At 40.9% G+C, this 19887-nt stretch overlaps 3 protein-coding genes across 3 annotated transcripts; all 3 read right to left on the bottom strand.

Annotated features, from left to right (window-relative positions):
• Nucleotides 1-6076: 6076 nt before the first annotated feature.
• On the bottom strand, nt 6077-7045 carry LOC140539579 (odorant receptor 131-2-like). The gene has a single exon (XM_072662313.1). It carries the CDS (start codon nt 7043-7045, stop codon nt 6077-6079), a length of 969 nt encoding a protein of 322 aa, XP_072518414.1.
• Nucleotides 7046-13030: 5985 nt separating this feature from the next.
• Nucleotides 13031-13999, bottom strand: LOC140539580 (odorant receptor 131-2-like). Its single transcript, XM_072662314.1, has one exon. The coding sequence runs from the start codon at nt 13997-13999 to the stop codon at nt 13031-13033; it is 969 nt and encodes a 322-aa protein (XP_072518415.1).
• A 4611-nt stretch (nt 14000-18610) lies between these two features.
• LOC140539575 (odorant receptor 131-2-like) lies at nt 18611-19576 on the bottom strand. The gene has a single exon (XM_072662310.1). It carries the CDS (start codon nt 19574-19576, stop codon nt 18611-18613), a length of 966 nt encoding a protein of 321 aa, XP_072518411.1.
• Nucleotides 19577-19887: the final 311 nt, after the last annotated feature.

Raw genomic sequence — 19887 nt, 5'->3', positions numbered from 1 at the left:
GTACTAAAACATTGTGTAGAATAGATAACTACTGTAATTGCCAAAAAGATTCATGTGTGTTACTGGTAGCTTTGTTAAAAACAAGTGTTTTTTTATCCTCTGTGTATGTGAAGAAAATAGTACTGTGAAAACAAATACATTGATCCTCTTTCATAAGCTGAAGAAGATGCACATTGTGAGGACTTTAAGCTCTGAACTGGGACACATAGTTCTGTGACTTTTATACTCTACAGTGACATCACATCACTTTAGGGACAAATAGCAAGAGATGACCTCAGTGATGACCTGTTCATTATCTCTTACCTTTTCTTAGTATATCTCTCTCTCTCTCACACACACACACACACACACACACACACACTCCATTTGTTTCCTAGCACTGAGCAGAGTAATCTATTTTTTTGACTGGGTTGAGGTCAGGTTTGCAAAGCAATTCCAAAAGCTTAATGATAGCCTGTTTTAAAATCAAACCAATCAGACATGATTAAAGTACACAGTCCAGATTTTTTAAGAGAGTTTGCATGCGTTTCAGTTTCACCATGTTAAAACATGTAATACTTTTTTACACCGTCCCTGTGATGGTCTGGCAGAAAGGGGAAGTGGGAAGTCTTCTTGTTAGGTGCAAAAGAAGGGTGTCAAATCTCCCTAATTTCAGAGGACCCTTATGTTTGGAACGTTTGGATTTACAGGGGTTTATTATTACATATTATACATAAGGAAGAATGCACCCGTGAGCTCATTTATTGAAAATGCACTGGTAGGCCAAGGAAGACCTCCACTGCTGATGGCAGAAGCATCCTCACCAATCTTCAGGATGATCCTCATCTTTTTGTCCAACAGATTAAAATCGGCCTTCAACAAAATGCCTAAATGAAATGCATTGCTAAAACACCTAAAAGAACCTGCAAAATTCTGGAAGAAGATGCATAGATGAGACCAAGGATAACCTGCATCAGCATGATTATTACAGCTTGTTCCAGAAACAGTAAACTGATTCATGGCAAAATGAGCTTTCTGTTGGACTCATCCAGGTGCTCTAACAATGAGCATAGCATGATCAATATGATTTTGCATGTGCTGTATTCAGTGACTGACCCTTAGGGTGACAAATGCTTGCTCCCAAGCCTCCTTAACAACATCCAACAGACTGGCACATTCAGCAGTTTAATATGAAAATGGTGGATGCCTGGGAAATCTCCCAACCTATGAAGAAGACATGGAAATGGAAAAGATCTGTCTCCGGCCATAACTTCCTTGAGCATCCGCTTCGTGCTTTTTTTTTTTTTAAGAGTTTTTGCAAATTGGAGACACAAGACAAAGGTCTGTCCAGCACCTGGGTGATTCTTGTGAAGCCAGCCTAAGCCTTGCCTCCACAGGCTCTGGCGGCGTGTCCGCCGGGATGGCCACATCCTGGGGCCCGGGCACCACAGCCTGAACTAGAAAACATAGAAATTAAACAAACATAAGTGGGGTGAAACTTGTAAATGTAAACATGAACATGACCTTGAAAAACAAACCAAATAAGGACTAAAGGCAACTTAACGCTCATAAATCAGGAGTCCTGTGGCATGAGTCTACTGCGGCCTACCCGGGGGCCGGTGATGGTCGGCACCCCAGGTAGCCTTGATGCGAAGTGCCGCAGGTTCTGGAACTGAAGCGGTGGGTGCCGCTCTCACAGGAACAGACGCGAAGGGCATTGTCATTGCGGGAACAGATGCAAGGGGCATCGTCATCACGGGAACAGGGGCGGTAGGTGTCGTCATCATGGGAACAGGGGTGGCAGGCACCGTCTTCACAGGAACAGTGGCAGCTGGAACTGCTCGCCTAGGGCAGTCGCAGGCACCACTGCCAGACCAGAACTAGAAACAGGGGCAGCTGGCACTGCTTGCCTGGTAGTAGGTGCAGATGCCACTGCCCGGACTGGAACAGAGGCGGGCGGGGCAGCCGAGACAGGAACAGTGGCCCTGGGTGCAGACACCAGAGTAGGAACCATGGGCATAGACACTGGAGCCGGGACCTTGGGCGTAGATGCTGGCCTGAGGTGACAAGCGCCCACCTCCATTGGTTCGCTGTCCGGCAGTCCCATCACGGAGGTGGCTGCAGGCTGCGTGATATGGCTGGGGTACGTGACGTGGCTGGGAGCTACGGGATAGGCCAGCCTAGTGGAGGCCCAAGGGACTCGCCTCGGCACGCCAACTCTTGCTGCAAATGGGTGCTCAACCCGTTGCGGAACAGGGTGACCAGTGCGCTGTGACTCCACCCACTACGCACAGCTAAGGAGTTGAACTCACACTAAGCTCCTCCCAGGTGGCAGTGAAACAAGAACCCATCGTAAAGCCCTCTGCCCACCAGAGAAGGACTATGGGCTGTCAAGTCAAGTCAAGTCAAGTCAAGTGGGTTTATTGTCATTTCAACTACATACAGAGTACACAGTGAAACGAAACAACGTTCCTCCCGGACCATGGTGCAACATAGACAGTGCATACAAGACACAAGTGCAACACAAACAAACAAGTGCGGACAGACAACACAACACAGTACAGACAGAGGATAATAAATAATGACTGTAGTGTGCAAGTTGTGCAATGTGCGATAAATAGAGTCCAGTGAGGTAGTAAAGTTATCAGTGCAAATGCTTGTGCAAAAAATGCTTCCCATGTTATCTGGGATAAATTGGAAAGAGAGAGAGAGAGGGAGAGGGAGAGGGAGAGAGAGAGAGAGAGAGAGAGGGAGAGTGAGTGTAAGATATCAGTTCAGGAGTTGAGTTGTGTTGAGGAGTCTGATGGCTTGGGGGAAGAAGCTGTTGCAGAGTCTGGTCGTATTGGACCGGATGCTGCGGTACCTTCTTCCTGATGGCAGGAGGGAGAACAGACTGTGTGAAGGGTGGGTGGAGTCATCCACAATGCTGGTTGCTTTGCGGATGCAGCGGGTGGTGTAAATGTCCATGACGGAGGGGAGAGAGACTCCGATGATCTTCTCAGCTGTCCTCACAATGCGTTGGAGGGACTTGCGGTCAGAGGCTGTGCAGGTCCCAAACCAGGCAGTGATGCAGCTGCTTAGGATGCTCTCTATGGTTCCCCTATAGAAGAGGGTGAGGATGGGTGGAGGGAGACGGGCCTTTCTCAGCTTCCGGAGGAAGTAGAGACGCTGTTGGGCTTTCTTGGCTGTAGAGCTGGTGTTCAGGGACCAGGTGAGGTTCTCCGCTAGGTGGACACCAAGGAACTTGGTGCTCTTAACGATCTCCACAGAGGAGCCGTTGATGTTAAGCGGAGAGTGGTCCGGTCTTGATTTCCTGAAGTCAACAACCATTTCCTTGGTCTTCTCTACATTCCAGTGAAGGTTGTTGACTGTACACCAGTCTGTCAGCTGCTGCACCTCCTCTCTGTATGCTGACCCGTCGCCTTTGCTGATGAGACCCAGCACAGTTGTATCATCGGCGAACTTTATGATGCTGTTAGAACTGTGTTTCGCAACACAGTCATGAGTCAGCAGGGTGAACAGCAGAGGACTCAGTACACTGCCCTGAGGTGCCCCAGTGTTCATGGTGATGGTGCTGGAGCTGCTGTCCCCGAACCGGACTAACTGGGGCCTCCCTGTCAGGAAGTCCAGGATCCAGTTGCAGAGGGGGGTGTTGAGGCCCAGCAGGCTTAACTTCCTCGTGAGGTTCGCTGTGGTAACAGGGCAGGGGGAACTAGCGGTCACCCACTAGTTGGACGACTTGCTGGCTTCGGTCAACCTTTTGCTGCACCAGATGACCAACGGTCTCAGACACACTCTGCAGAGTGTGGTGCTGTTGCCCCAAGACAGAGGGAAAGGACCAAAGGGGGCTAGAACTTAACCCTACAGGCAGTGCCTGGGCAATAGGCTTTAACGTAAATGTAAACAAAAACCTGAGCTATGCTCGATAACAAAACGAGGGGGGCTGGGGAACCAGCCGCTAGACCAAATAGCAAGGCAGACCAAACCTGGAACTTCAGCGCGCCACTGAGAGCGAGGGTACCTTGAGCATCCAAACAGGAAGCGAGCGAGTCTTACTTGATACATGAGAAGCCTGGAGACCAATTCCTGAACGTGGGTGAATCCTGAGCCATCCTAAGCACACCTGAATCAACGCGGAACCTCAGGTCATCCTGGAGGCTCCAGTACATACAATTCTTAGCACCGAATGGCGGTGTCGAGGCTCCTTAAATATCCCCCAGTCCCAGGTGTAACTCATGAACCAAACAATGAACACAAACAAACTGAACCCAACACACATGGATGTAAATGAACATGAACCGAATCACTGAACCAAACACACATATACACACAGAAACGGAAGTCCTTATTTGGGCCCGGCAGCTCTGAAACGCCCCAGGAGAGGGCATGATACCGAGGGGCTGACAGCTTATAGGAAAACATATGGCCACATAGTGCTCCAGTGACATGAGGGAACAGCCAGCTTGAGGAACATCAGGGCCAAGAAAAGGTTAGAAGGAGATCAAGTGAGTCATTGAACATCAAGTGGGCAAAGAGAATGTAGCGTGAAGATTCCTTAAAAATATGCTTACTCCTAAGAACATTGAGGATAACACAGTTCACATACACAGAAAACACAGTTAGCACTGTTATTATTGCCAGCTGTGTAAAAGCTACCCAATCCAGTTCCGTTCTGATAAACAAAAGCATCCACAGTGCTTCCATTGATGTCTGCCATTGACTGATAAAAGAAATACAATAAATACTGTTGCACTAAATTCACAGAAAACTGTGAAGTTAGCTAACAGACAATGAACATAAATATGTCTGAGAGGTACAGGCAGACTTCTTACAGATAAATTTACGGTTGAAGAAAGTTCCCTGTGTTTGTGGAATAAAAATCTGTTTTCCATTGGTTATCCCTGATGAGTTAAATACGATGCACCTTATGCTCTAAACTGGGACACAGTATACTTTAATTTTGTACTTCAGAGTGACATCATAACATCAAGAGATGGCCTGTTTATTATCTTGTTTCTTTTCTTTATCATACACACACAACCACACACACACATATTCTAGAATTAGTTTTTAAAATTTGTTAATATATCTACCTGTTTATACAGTGTTTTATTTGTGCCTGTTTTTGCAATGTTTTAAGTGACCTCTGTTGTCCGTAAGCTTTTTCAACAGCCCTTTAAAATTTACAAGCATTAAATGCATCTGTGATTAGATTGTTAAAGAATAGAAGCAAGATGAGAAGGAGGCAAATCCAACCAAAAAACACAAAAGAATGAAGAAGTATTTAACAAAACACCACAAAAGTTGGACGGAAGTAAATGACTTTAGGTGATGACATCAGTATGTTCATATTTATTTACAGAGACTTGTCTCTTAAAGGACCTGTTTTTATAGAGAGCTATTACACTACACTAGTAGCCAAAATGTATATAATGATGATGATTAAATTAATTATTATAAAGGTAATAATAAAATAGTAGTTTTTTATACTTAAGCCTTAAAACTAAGAAAAATTGCAAAATCTAAAAACTCCCAGAACAGTTGAATACTATAATAATGATCCCTACATCTACTAGATGTTTGACAAAGACCATACGGACATGCTGAAATCCTGTAGAGACACAGATTCTACAAGACCTCTGAAGTGTTCATGTGTGCAGCAGGCATTATCCATGGAGCACTGTCCCGCTGAAAGAGTCCACTGCTACTGGGCCAATGCCATGAAACCAGACTTCTAGACTTCTTTCTCTCTTTTGTTAAAGGTAAAACAGTGTATATGATTCTGCATTAATTTAAAGGTCAATGTCATTATTACACCTACTAAATTATTAGTTTTATTATAAGGTCAGCTTCTCCAGAGAGATTAGACCACAATGCATTCTCTGATTTAACACACTTAAATTCACTTGATAGTCAATTGCCATGTTTGAAGTCTAAAAAGCTGCATCACTTTCTGGAAAAGTATCTGGAGAGCTAAATATGTATAAAAATCACTACAGCAGAAAAAAGTAAACTGACTACTGCTATATGTTTATAACCATAGCAGATAATCCACAAAATTTGCAAAACATCTTATGTTAATAAAATGAAAAAGAATTTACTGTACATGAACAGTAGGGTGAAATCTTCTAGAGCAGGGGTAGACATTATTTTTAAATAAGGGCCGTATAGCATCATCTCTCAGCCCATAGATGAGAGGGCTCAGGCAGCGAGACAGAATAAGAATTACCAAAAAAGATAGATATTGCAGATGTAGAAAGAGAGTAGTATTACTGGCAGTTATCGTGTAAAGTGCCCTCTCTATGGTGCCATACAAAAAAGAGGCAGTGCACAGGCCCAGCTGAATGAGGTGCAGCAGCACAGTCCTTTGGGCTTTTTTAGCAGAGTCTTTGTTGGAGGACACAGACCTGGCTGTGATCACAATGCTGATGTAGGTGAATACAATGATCAGCGTGACTGATACAAAGAAAAATGTATTGCATCCGTTGAACACATCAAGCTGCCAAGGTTTCATGAAGATCTGATCACGAGAGCAAAACATCTGCACGTAGTAGTAGTTAGGATCCATCACTGCCGCAATAATGATGTCACTCAAAATATTCACAGAGCCAAAAAACCAAACAAAACCAATAGCAATGCAAGTCCTTTTCTGTGTGGCTATTTCAGCATGTCTTAGAGGAAATCGTATGGCCACAAAGCGCTCCAGTGACATCACAGCCAGATTAAAAGGTGCATTACGAAATGTTGCAGTGGCCAGGAAAATAAGGAGCGAACAGATCGCTTTGGCCAGTTTTAGAAAAGCCATTGCCAGTACAAACATCAGAGTGGTAAGAAATAGGTGAACAGAGTCATTTAAAAGCATATGGGCAAAGAGGATGTAGCGTGAAGATTCCTTAAAAACATGCTTACTGTTAAGAGCATAGAGCATAACACAGTTTACATACACAGAACATAGAGTTATCAGTATTACTACAGCCAGCTTTGTTATAGTGCCATTATCCATTTGCACTTTGATAAAATTTTGATAAACAAAAGCATCCAGAGTGCTTCCATTGGTGCCTGCCATTGGCTACAGAAACAAGGCAGCACAATTTATAAATTGTGCTAAATGTACCAGAATCTTGTGAAGTCCTCTAGTAGATAATTAATGTAATAAACAGAAAACACATTGGAGAGCTAAATGCTGCCTTGTTAGAGCTAAATGTACAATTGAAAGCACCCTGTATATGTGGTCAATACATTTGCATATAGCCAATCAAACCCAATCTTCCACTGATCATCCCTCATGAGCTAAGGAAGCTGCATCCTGTGATGCCTTTAGGCTCTGAGTAGGGGTAAACATTTCTGTGACTTTTATAGTCACCAGTGACATCACAACATCACAATATGCAGAGATAAAGGTTATGCCCTTTTCTTTCTCTTTCTGTCACACACACACACACACACACACACACACATACAAACAAACAAACAAACCACTCCTCTCCCTTCCTCATAGTCCTTGAATAATTAAATGAAGATTTTACAGAATTCCCTGATACAATCTTGATAAAATGCAACTGAGAAGCAAGCAATTGTAATGTTTCGCTCCTTTGAGGCTGATCTCAGAAACAATTCCCTTTTGCTGATGTTTTCCACACACAAAACATAATGGAACATACAAAATAAAAAAAGTTTACCTTTTCTAAGCAGGTGCTACTTGTCTCTCATTTAAAGAAAATTCTCAAAGTTGTTGAGAATTAGAGAGACAAGATTCCAATGTTTCTTAAATCCTGTTTATAAGTTCTTCTGCTCCTATGCTCAACATAAGTTACTGCAGTTGTATGTCATAAAGCTTTAACCAGTAGTGTTTTAATATACACTTGCGTTGCAATTAAAGGACCAGTAGCTGGGGTACTTGAAAAAGTACAGTCTGAGGAACTTCCCCAGCTCCTGGTTGATGCACTCAGAGTGGCTGTTAGTCTGAGGGTGATACCCAAAGGTGACGCTCACGCTCACCCCCAGATGCTCACAGAAGGCCCCACCAAACCTGTAAGGTGAATTGACTGACTGCCCCATCTGACAAGATGTCCTCTAGGATGCTGAAGTTCCTGAGGACATTGTCAATGAGAGCTTGGGCAGTATGCATGGCCGTGGGCAAGGTGAAAAATGGGACGACACGCACCCCCTCAAAAACCTGTCCACAATGGTCATGATGATCGTATACCCATTGGACTTGAGAAGGTCAGTGATAAAATTGACCGCCAGATGGGAGCGCCCTATCTCCGACACCGTAGTCACATTCAGTGTGCGTTAACTTCTTGGAATAGAAGGATACCGGGTGGAGTTTCTTACTCTCCCCATGTTGTTGAGAGAGGACAGCCCCCAACCCAGTATTGGAGGCATCTACCACCACGGTGAATGTCTTCTGAGAGTCTGGGTGTTTTAGTAACAGGGCCGACATAAAAGTATGTTCTTGGAAGGACTCCTCCTCCTGTGGAGTCCAGAAGACTTTCTTGGCGACAATGGGTGGGTAATGGGTGCTGCAAGTGTGCTAAAGTCCCATATGAAACACCTATAAAAGTTAGCAAAACCCATGAACCTCTGAACATCCTTTATGGACGTGGGAGTGGGCCAGTCAAGCACCTTGGCCTGGTCCATTATTACACTGGACTCACTGATAACATACCCTAGGAAGCTAACTTGGTGGAGATGAAATGTGCGCTTCTCCAGCTTAACATACAGCTGATTATCCTGATTAGTTTGTTCAGGACCTGCCGGATGTGGTGCATGTGGGTCGGCAGATCTGGGGAGTACTCCAAAATGTCATCCAAAAAGGCTACCTAGGTGCCCTAGTAGGTCATCTTTAAGGACGCCATTGATTGGAAGATGGAGGGAGCATTGGCCAAGCCATACAGCACAACCCCCTAGTGGTGAGGAAAGCCATCATCCATTCATCCCCCTTTCTGATGCGTACTAGGTTGTACGAGCTATGCAGGTCAAGCTTTGTAAACAGCTTGGCCCCACAAAGCTGTTCCAAGGTGAAGGGGACTAAAGGCAGAAAATAAGGGTATTGTTTAGTAATGGAGTTCAGGGCCCTATAGTGTATGCAGGGGCGCAAGCCCCCTCCTTTCTTCTTAATGGAACAAAAAAAAAAAAGAGGCCAAGTCGATTAGCGCCACAGTCTATTAAGGCTGAAAAGAAATGCAACATGCCAGGCAACATGACAAACTTAGAGAACTCTGCATGCTCTCCAGGGGGTGAGCTCACTGTGGACAAAGTCCACAATCACATGTCACATGATCGTCGTGGCTGAGAATGGAAGGCAAGAGACAGGATTGACTGCGGGCTGGAGAATGGGCAGGTGACCTGACCTGAGGCTGGAACTTGGCTTGGGCTTGGGACTTGAGCAAGGTAGGGCAACTCAGAAGTTGATCAAACCAGATGTTTAGAGAAACTAGCTGTTCTAGGTCCAGTTTCTCATCACGACACGCCAGCTCTATAACCATGGGTTTAAGCTGTTGCCTTTAGAGAGCCCCTTCCTGGGGTGCTGAAAATCAGCGTGGAAAGAAAAAAGAAATTCTTTCATACCTCTGTCAAAAGTAATTCTTTAAGCTCTTATTTTGCAATTCCTCCCAGGTGGCGGTGGCCCAATACAGAGCTCTACCAGTGAGACGGTAGACAATGAAGGCCATCTTGGCCTTATCCATGCCAGTGGTGTGATTACTGAAAAACACAGAGCACTGGAGCAGGAATCCCTCACAAAGCTCTGGATCGACACGCATCCAGTTTACACACCATATACGAGCTAGGGGACAGGGTGACCTGGCTAGGAAGCTCCAATGAAGCCTGAACCAGCTTCCTGAGCTCCTGGACACCACCCAATAGTTGGGCGACTTGGTGATGTTGGCCAAAAAAACACAAGCCGAGCTTTGGTGTAAAAGAAGTACAGGGCCGGAAGGTAAAACCAAACAGGAAGCAGCGCTTCGGAAAGGGCAAGGACAAAACTAAACAAAAACATAAAGCCCAGCTTCGTACAGGCTAAGGCAAAATCAAACAAAACCAACAGAGTAACAAAAGGGGAAAACAAAGAGCAAGGTACAAAATAACAGGGCAAGGCGAGGAGCAGGCAAACCTGACGGTTTTCCTTAGAGCAGACCATTAAACACACTGAACAACGTGGTTGACAGGGCTAATTTACAGAACCTACCAGTCTGTAGACTGGGCTTGAGAAGAAAAACAATGGGAAGTCCTTATTTGGACCTGTGGGCAGAGTCCTGGGATGATATTTTACCATTTTCCATAAATTATATACATTCAATAACTTGCTTCTCTCTTAGCTTTTTCCAATCTGAGGACGCTCCAATCTCACAGCATTAGCTGGCTCATTATGTATGCTGCACATAATGAACGCAATCAGTCTTTCTATCGCATCCTCTCATTAGCTGTTATTTTGTTCATTAGAAGGCCAAAATGGGTTTAGGCAATAGAGCTGTGACTGCTATCACACAATTTCTGAAGGGGCCACTAGCCAAGTATGGAGCCAGCTGATATGTTAATTTCTTGTGAATCACAACAAGAAATGATTGGCAAGGATTTTGTTGTGTCTCTGGTGTCACTTGCTCAGTTGCAAAGCAGAATAAACACTTGAGGGAGAGCCCACCCTCTTGGCCATATTAGCAAGACATTTAGTGTCATGGGAACAAGGTCTGTAATTACGTGCTAAAGGTAACATGGCCCAAAAGGCTTTTTGTTTCTGGAAGAGTCATCCAGTGACTCTGTGTAGACAGCATTCATTATAGAGCAGATTTGACTCTCCCAAGCTATGGTACAAAATTAGGTACAGCCCAGGGAAAAAAATATTAAATAGTTTGCTTGGTCAGTTGCCTTTGTAACTCAGGGCTCAAGCATCCAAAGTCTTTAATCAATAAGCCCCCACAAACACACACAAAGTTTAGTTGGCTCTAATTTTGTTAAGTGAGAAAAATCTTTGTTCTTAAAATTATTTTGTCCTTTTTTTAAAGAAGACTTCAAAAGCTAGCTTCTGTTTTCTGAACACTTAAATGAAGAACAGATTTAATCTTTTACTTGTTAAACTAGCTAGTCTACTGGACTAAACTGATAAATGGGCTATACAATACTTTAACCAAAAAGAATCTTTTTGATTGAGTGTTGGTATGTTAAGGTAAACCATCTGTAAATCATTAAGTTGTCTGGTTATTGTAGATTTTGACAAGGATACGCCAACGCCAACGCAGAGTGTTCTTGACCTGATCAGTAGTTTTTCTGTCCTGTGCTGTTTTAGCCTCTAATGATGGCCTACTTCACTTGCATCAGCACCTCTCCAGACTGCATATTGAGAGTTCCTTTAAATTAGATACCTACAATTTTATTTTTATAAGTTAGAATTGTTATTACAGATATCTATACTGTAATATAAAAGTAACCAAAATTGCATTAGTATATGCCGTCCTAGCAAAATGACTAGCCAAATTGACTTTATACTAGTGATATTTTCATTGTTGATATCTGAAATTTGTACTAGGATAAATGTTTTACAAAGATCCTGAATCTGTGTTTTTACTAGTAGTACCCAGGCAGGGGGATGAAAGCCATCTTCCACTTGTCACCCTCTTTGACCCTGACCAAACTGTAGGCACTACGCAGGTCCAGTTGGTGAAGATGGAGGCTTGTTGCAGTGCATCAAAGGCTGAAATCATGAGGGTCAATGAGTAAGGGTCCTTGATAGTTATCTTGTTGAGACCCCTGTTGTCAATACAGAGCATTAAACCCTACTGAAAAAGATTTCTTAAATTCTGAAATAAATTACAGATCATAGTACTTAAGCAGGTGAAGTCTTTCCAAATAAGAAATGCCATACTGCATCTCCTAATAAAGGTAAGAAAGCTTGAACAGAGTCATTGAACAGCAATAAAAAAAATCTATAAGCTTTTTTGTATATATCTGCAGTATTATACATAGAACCCTTTAAAACATCATATTTACAGGAAAATTACAGATTAGGAGCTGAGCTGAGATGAGAAGGAGGCAAATCCAACCACAAAACAAAGAATAAAGAGGTATTTAACAAGAACATGAAAGGTTGGATGGACGTAAATGATATCAGGTGATGACATCAGTATGTTGATATCTATTCACAGAGACTTTTCTCTTGAAGGATTTGTTTTCACATAAAGCTATTACACTACACTAGTAGCCAAAATGAGAGGTTTATGCACTAGGAATGCAAATGTAGATGTCATTAACATTTAAAAAATAGATTATGCTGCTCCATGGTTTTACAGTTACAGCACAGTATTTAATATTAAATGGGGTTTTATGATTCCTGCAACTTCTCAGTAATTGTTATCCCATCTCCTCTAATGCCTTGCTTGTTTGTTGAATGTTAACAACAATAATAATAACAATAGTAATCAAAAATAGAATGGCGATGATGAAATGAATTATCCATAAAAAGGTAATAGTAGAATAAGTCTTAGAACTATAGTTTTAAAAAATACTACTGTTCAGAACAGATCAATGATTTGCCAACATGACCCAATTAAACAACCTACTTGTCTTAAAGACCTAGAAAGCAAAAAAGGAAAATAAAATCTGGAAAGCTAGGCATTATAGATGACAATCAAAATCTGAAAATCCAAATCCAAAATGATTCAAACTATTATAATCATATACTTAATGTTTGACAAAAAGAGAATCTACTGCTACCGGGAATCACTAATGCCATGAAACCAGATTTCTAGACTTGTTTTTTATTAAGTAAACATTTTATGATTCTGCATTAATTTGGGTCAATGTCATTATTACACCTACTAAATTATTACAGTTTTATTATAAGGCCAGCTTCTCCGGAGAGATTAGACCACAATGCATTCTCTGATTTAACACACTTAAAATCACTTGATAGTCAATTGCCATGTTTGAAGTCTAAAAAGCTGCATCACTTTCTGGAAGAAGAAATATGAAATATGGTGTAAAACAGGAAATTGACTATTGTCATATTTATAACCATAACAGTTAACATGTTATTTGTTAATAATGAAATGTAAATTTACTGTACATGAACAGTAGGGTAAAATCTTCTAGAGCAGGGGCAGACATTATTTTTAAATAAGGGCCGTATAGCATCATCTCTCAGCCCATAGATGAGAGGGCTCAGGCAGCGAGACAGAATCAGGATGAGCAAAAAAGTTAGATATCGCAGATGTAGAAAAAGAGTAGTATTACCGTCAGTTATTGTGTAAAGTGCCCTCTCTATGGTGCCATACAAAAAAGAGGTAGTGCACAGGCCCAGCTGAATGAGGTGCAGCAGGACAGTCCTTTGGGCTTTTTTAGCAGAGTCTTTGTTGGAGGAAACAGACCTGGCTGTGATCACAATGCTGATGTAGGTGAATACAATGATCAGCGTGACTGATACAAAGAAAAATGTATTGCATCCGTTGAACACATCAAGCTGCCAAGGTTTCATGAAAATCTGATCACGAGAGCAAAACATCTGCACGTAGTAGTAGTTAGGATCCATCACTGCCGCAATAATGATGTCGCTCAAAATATTCACAGAGCCAAAAAACCAAACAAAACCAATAGCAATGCAAGTCCTTTTCTGTGTGGCTATTTCAGCATGTCTTAGAGGAAATCGTATGGCCACAAAGCGCTCCAGTGACATCACAGCCAGATTAAAAGGTGCATTACGAAATGTTGCAGTGGCCAGGAAAATAAGGAGCGAACAGACCGCTTTAGCCAGTTTTAGAAAAGCCATTGCCAGTACAAACATCAGAGTGGTAAGAAGTAGATGAACAGAGTCATTTAAAAGCATGTGGGCAAAGAGGATGTAGCGTGAAGAGTCCTTAAAAACACGCTTACTGTTAAGAGCATAGAGCATAACACAGTTTACATACACAGAACATAGAGTCATTAGTATTACTACAGCCAGCTTTGTTATGGCACTATCATCCAGTTGCACTTTGATAAAATTTTGATAAACAAAAGCATCCAGAGTGCTTCCATTGGTGCCTGCCATTGGCTAATTACAGAAACAAGGCAGCACAATTTATAAATTGTGCTAAATGTACCAGAATCTTGTGAAGTCCTCTAGTAGATAATTAATGTAATAAACAGAAAACACATTGGAGAGCTAAATGCTGCCTTGTTAGAGCTAAATGTACAATTGAAAGCACCCTGTATATGTGGTCAATACATTTGCATATAGCCAATCAAACCCAATCTTCCACTGATCATCCCTCATGAGCTAAAGAAGCTGCATCCTGTGATGCCTTCAGGCTCTGAGTAGGGGTAAACATTTCTGTGACTTTTATAGTCACCACTGACATCACAACATCACAATATGCAGAGATAAAGGTTATGCCCTTTTCTTTCTCTTTCTGTCACACACACACACACACACACACACACACATACAAACCTCTCCTATCCTTTCCTAATAGTCACTTCATATATCCTGTCTGTTTGATATACAGTATAAATATTGTAAAGGTAGTCTGATTTTAAATGAAATCAGCATTAAATGATTCTGGGTCCTTTAAATGAAGATAACGATTTTACAGAATTTACAGATACAATACTGATAATATGCAACTGAGATACAAGCAGTTTGAATTTTTCAAAAACAAAGGTTTCAAAGCAGGCCGATCTCAGAAAATATACCTTTTTGCTGATTTGTTTTTGTATATAAAACATAATGAAACATAAAAATAGATTCTAAACATTTGTATATTGACAACAATATTCTGGGATACATTAGTGTGCAACATAAAGACCTTTTTTAATTTTTAGATGTTTTTATATGAAACTGCTCCTGTTTCTCTACCTTGCGCGAGTGAGCCACAGTCACCAGCCTTATTCACATTGGATGAGTTAATCTGGGGGAAATCTGTTACAAAAATCTGACACTTCTCTTCTCTTGTCAACTATTGCTTTTTTATTATTGAATTATCATTTTACAATTGAAAATTGTTCACATGGTTCACATCTAAAGGAGGGTCATTGATGGATATCCATGCTTCAACAGAACATACAGCACATACAGAAATACACAACAACATATCACATGTCAAGAGTGCATTATGAGAGAAGGTCAATGCTCTGCTGGGAAACCCTGGACCTCAATCTGCAACTATCAAGCAGCAACTAAAAGAGGCTTCAGTGAAGGCCTGGAAAAGCATCTCAAGGAAGGAATCCTGAGACTTCACACAGGATTCCAGACATAAGGAAAGTTATTGATTGCATTACTTGCATCCAAGTAATAACAATGACAATCATTTTGGTGCCAGATAACTCTGGCATCATCAGGTATCATGAAAATAGGTAGTCGTTGTCATTGTTATTATAGATGGATCTTCAATGATAAAAGTGTTTGTCTGGAGGGCCAATGGTGAAGATGGCAGATGAGTAGTCAAATGGCCAGTGCCAAAATACCCATTGGTGCAACAGGATTTCATATTTTCAAAATAAATGGGCACAGCCCAGTAGGTCCAGTTGGTCATCCATCCCTGTTTTTATCTCTAAATAATCAGCTGTACGTCATACATCATATCCCTTGCAGAGGATAAAACCAATCTGTTTTTACATGTGTGTATGTAATACATCTGTTTAAATAAAGGGTCTCTCTCTAGTCATAGACCTCTTAGGAAGTGTCAAAATTTAGCTGATAACATACCTACATAAGAAACATGTACTCTAAGACATGCACATGCATAAGAAAATGAACGACATGCAAAGTAACATTGATGGAACTCTGTACATAAGAGCGACATCACTGCCTGTGTAGTGGTACCCTACACAAACCCAGCAAGCTTTTGTCAAATGTTAAACTGCACAGTAAATCTTTTTGTGCAGCAGCCTGCAGTTTGGCTAGTAACAAGTGTTATATAGTGTTATATAGTAATAGCAACTACGCTTAATGTATTTTTAATGAATAAGCCTCCTGCGCAAGACTTTGGTAGTAGTAGTCTATCAACACAAAAGAAGCATGTATAATCTGTTCCTCTAGTTCTACAACCTTTCCAATAAATATTAAAATAACATCTGCTTAATAATAACCATATTTGTTCATATTCAAATGTTGACATATTTTACCATTTCCTTGGTAAACTTGCTTCTTTTTTAATTCTGAGGAGGCATACAGCATTAACTGGCTCATTAACTAGGATGTTGCTTATTATGAGTGTAATCATTTTTTTATTATTAAAAGGCCAAAATGGGGATAGGCAATAGAGCTGTGGCTGCTATCACATAATTCCTGAAGGGGCCACTGTATGGAGTATGGAGCCAGCTTATATGTTAATTTCTTGTGAATCACAACAAGAAATGATTGGCAAGGATTTTGTTGTGTCTCTGGTGTCACTTGCTTAGTTGTGAAGCAGAACACTTGAGGGAGAGCCCACCCCCTTGGCCCGTGTTAGCAAGACATTTAGTGTCATGGGGACAAGGTCTGTAATTATGTGCTAAAGGTAACATGGCCCAAAAGGCTTTTTGTTCCTGGAAGAGTCCTCCAGTGACTCTGTGTAGACGGCATTCATTATAGAGCAGATTTGACTCTCCCAAGCTATGGTACAAAATTAGGTACAGCCCAGGGGTTGAAGGGAAATAAAATATTAAATATTTAGCTTGGTCAGTTGCCTTTGTAGCTCAGGGCTCCATAAGCCCGCACAGACACACACACACATACCACACAAAGTTTTGTTCATTCTAATTTTGCCAAGTGAAAAAAAAAAAAAAAAAATATATATATATATATATATATATATACAGTGAGGAAAATAAGTACTCTTTAGTCTTAGCCATGTTAGTAGTTGGAGTCTTACTGATGATTACTGACTGTGTGGGGTGGACAGGTGTCTGTATGCAGCTAATAAGTGGAGTGGAGGTGGACATTTTAGAGGCGGACTAACAGGTCTTTGAGGGTCTTTGATTTTTGCTGGTTGGCAGGTGTTCAAATACTTATTTGCAGCAGTAACACACAAATAAATTATTACAAAATCATACAATGATAGTTATCTTGTTGAGAGCCCTGTTGGCACACGGTACCACAGATGCTGGAGTAGCTGTGGCCTCCTCTTGGGGAGGTTCAGGAGTTGGCTGGGCCATTTTCCCAGCACTGGCAACATTTTGTGATAGGGGGTTTTTACTTATTGGGTGAGAATTAGAAATAAAAGTTACTGATTATGCAATGTATTACAGGAAATGCTAAAGTGTAGAAATCAATCACTCTGTCAGTGTCAATGAATCTTCAGAACTATGGGGTCATTAAGGAGTGCAGTCTAAATATTCTAGTAAGAAGTAGCTTTCCACACAAGGTTTCTATGGTCAGACCAATATTGAAGAAAATCTCTACCCTTCATTTAATTACAGGTTATAGTATTTAACAGCTTACAGCTGAAGTCTTTCCAAGTAAGAAACATAATGCATTTCCAGTTTTGTTACATGGCTGAAAAGGAACTGCCTTAAAAATAATAACCACAAATCATTCTTGGGTGAAACTACCACTTTAGGAAATCTAGACAATGTCTGGACTCAGAACCAGTTTTATATCTTATATATCTCACAACATTTCTGTTACTGTGAATAGTTAAGTAGATCATAAACTGAGCTCCAAACTCTTAAAAAGCAACTGTATTAGTTTGCATGATATTAAGAAGATGATATTAGCTTTGTGCTTGTGTACAATTTAAAGGCTACACAAACTATGAAATTCACAATCTATTCTGTCACTATTACACTGACTTCTATTCTCTTTTAGGTTAGAAGCACTGCTATTGAATTAACGTCATTATACACACGTAGTATACATACTGCACATGTGGATTGTTTTTATATGTCCTACGATGTTCTATTCTAAAACTCAGCACTGAAGGCTTAATATAGCAAAAGAAAACAAGAAAACAAGTAGTGAGGTTGATTTTTTTGGGAATGTTTATTATAATTACCTTGTTTTACTTAATGCCATCACTATTATTTCAATTACTTTGTTTAGTTTTTTTATATTTTAGTATAATCAGACAATACAACAAGACAATGCACTTGAACAAAATGTGCAACTGTCATGGTACTGAATCACAAAACCCTTGATGTTGCACATATTAAAATGTTTTGTTTTGTTTTAAATATTGATTTACAAATATTGATCTTATTGTATCTGTGTTTTGTTCATCAATATTGTGTTTAAGTTGATGTATGTAGGCTACAGGTTACATGCTGATCTTCCCACACACAAACACACTATATTTACCAGCATTTCAATCACTGGGCCTTCTGTGTAGCATTCTTGAGTGTGCATTACTTGTTGAGTGTGCATTACAGTTATTAATCACAGTTTCATATTTGTAACATTTCAAAGCTGTTTCAACAAATTGAACAAATTGTATTTGATATTTCACATCTTTCACAAGCTTCCTGTTTTGACTGAATCATCCCATCTGAGCTGCTACAAAGGGCTTTGTATCAAATACTGTGTTTAGCTGGAAGTAAAGGAAATGGGTGATTATATTTCATTGTATTAACCCAAAACTAATTTAAACAGGACTATAAACTACATAACACAGTTACAGTTGTTTTTCTATCAGTTTAATGAAATATATACCATCATCTGACACACTGAACCAAGCTTAAGAACTTAGTGTACAGTGACACTTGGCTTGACTTTGCCAGTACCACAGCGAAAGTAATAAATAAACAAGGGTCTCACAGCCTCATCTCTCAGCCCATAGATGAGTGGACTCATGCACCGAGGGAGAACCAGGATAAAAAGAAAGGTCAGGTAGCGCAGATCCAGGAACAGACTGCTTTTGCCCAGCATGGCCGCAGCTTGCTCAATGGTGCTGAAAAGAAATGTAGTGAGGCACAGGCATAGCTGAATGAAGTGCAGCAGCACAGTTTTGTAGGCTTTCTTTGCAGAGTCTTTGTTGGAGGACACAGACCTGGCTGTGATCATAATGCGTATGTAGGTGAAGATGATGATCACTGTCACTGACACAAAGTATACTATATTCAAGGCATTGAATACATCGAGTTGCCACGCTTTTATGAACAGCCTCTCTCTTGTGCAAAATAGCTGTGAGGAAAAAAAGTTAGGGTCCATCACTGCTCTAAAAAACAAGTCAATCAAGACGTTCATGGAACCAACACACCAGATTAATAGAATGGCAAGGTAAGTCCTTTTCTGAGTTGCTATTTCAGCATGTCTTAGAGGAAAACATACAGCCACATAACGCTCTAAAGACATCACAGCCAAGTTTAAAGGTGCATTACGGAAAGTTGCACCTGATACAAAAACCATAAAGGCACATGCCACTGTGACCAATTGGAGGAATGCCAGCCCAACACAGTACATCACAGAGGTGAACACAAGGTGAATGGAGTCATTTAGAAGCATATGGGCAAAGAGGACGTATCGTGGAGTCTCTATAAAAACACGCTTACTCCTAAGGGCATAAAACATGACACCATTCATATACATGAAGAACAAAGACAACAACATTACAACAGCAAGTTTTGATATAGGCCCCTCATTCAGTACAACATTATATAGCTGTTGATATATATACAAAACATCAGCCGTACTTTGGTTAAAAACTGCCATTGCCTATGAAAATATTTTCTATTCAGTAATTGTTATAGACATTACCGTCCTTACGTTTGAACTGAGCCACCAGAAAATTACACACTCTCCTACGCCAGCACTTGGCTTTATACTACTTTATGAGATGATGACACACCTCTGGGTTTGAACAGGAAGACTGACCTGATCACACATCTCTAGGAAGCAATGACAGTTAAAGGTTAGAATACAATTTCCATGCACAGTAATAAGCATTTGGTAATTAGGTATACTGTAATATTACCATGCACAATAGTGTTATCAGTAGTGGACAGTTTTAATTGTGTGAGGGT

Source organism: Salminus brasiliensis, chromosome 18, assembly GCF_030463535.1.
Source record: "Salminus brasiliensis chromosome 18, fSalBra1.hap2, whole genome shotgun sequence".
NCBI lineage: Eukaryota > Metazoa > Chordata > Actinopteri > Characiformes > Bryconidae > Salminus > Salminus brasiliensis.
Note: the sequence above shows the minus strand (reverse complement) of the source record. Positions and strands in the feature narration are given on the sequence as shown.

Coding starts and splice junctions, on each gene's coding strand:
- LOC140539579 (XM_072662313.1), bottom strand. CDS start 7,045: ATGGCAGGCACCAATGGAAGCACTCTGGATGCTTTTGTTTATCAAAAT.
- LOC140539580 (XM_072662314.1), bottom strand. CDS start 13,999: ATGGCAGGCACCAATGGAAGCACTCTGGATGCTTTTGTTTATCAAAAT.
- LOC140539575 (XM_072662310.1), bottom strand. CDS start 19,576: ATGGCAGTTTTTAACCAAAGTACGGCTGATGTTTTGTATATATATCAA.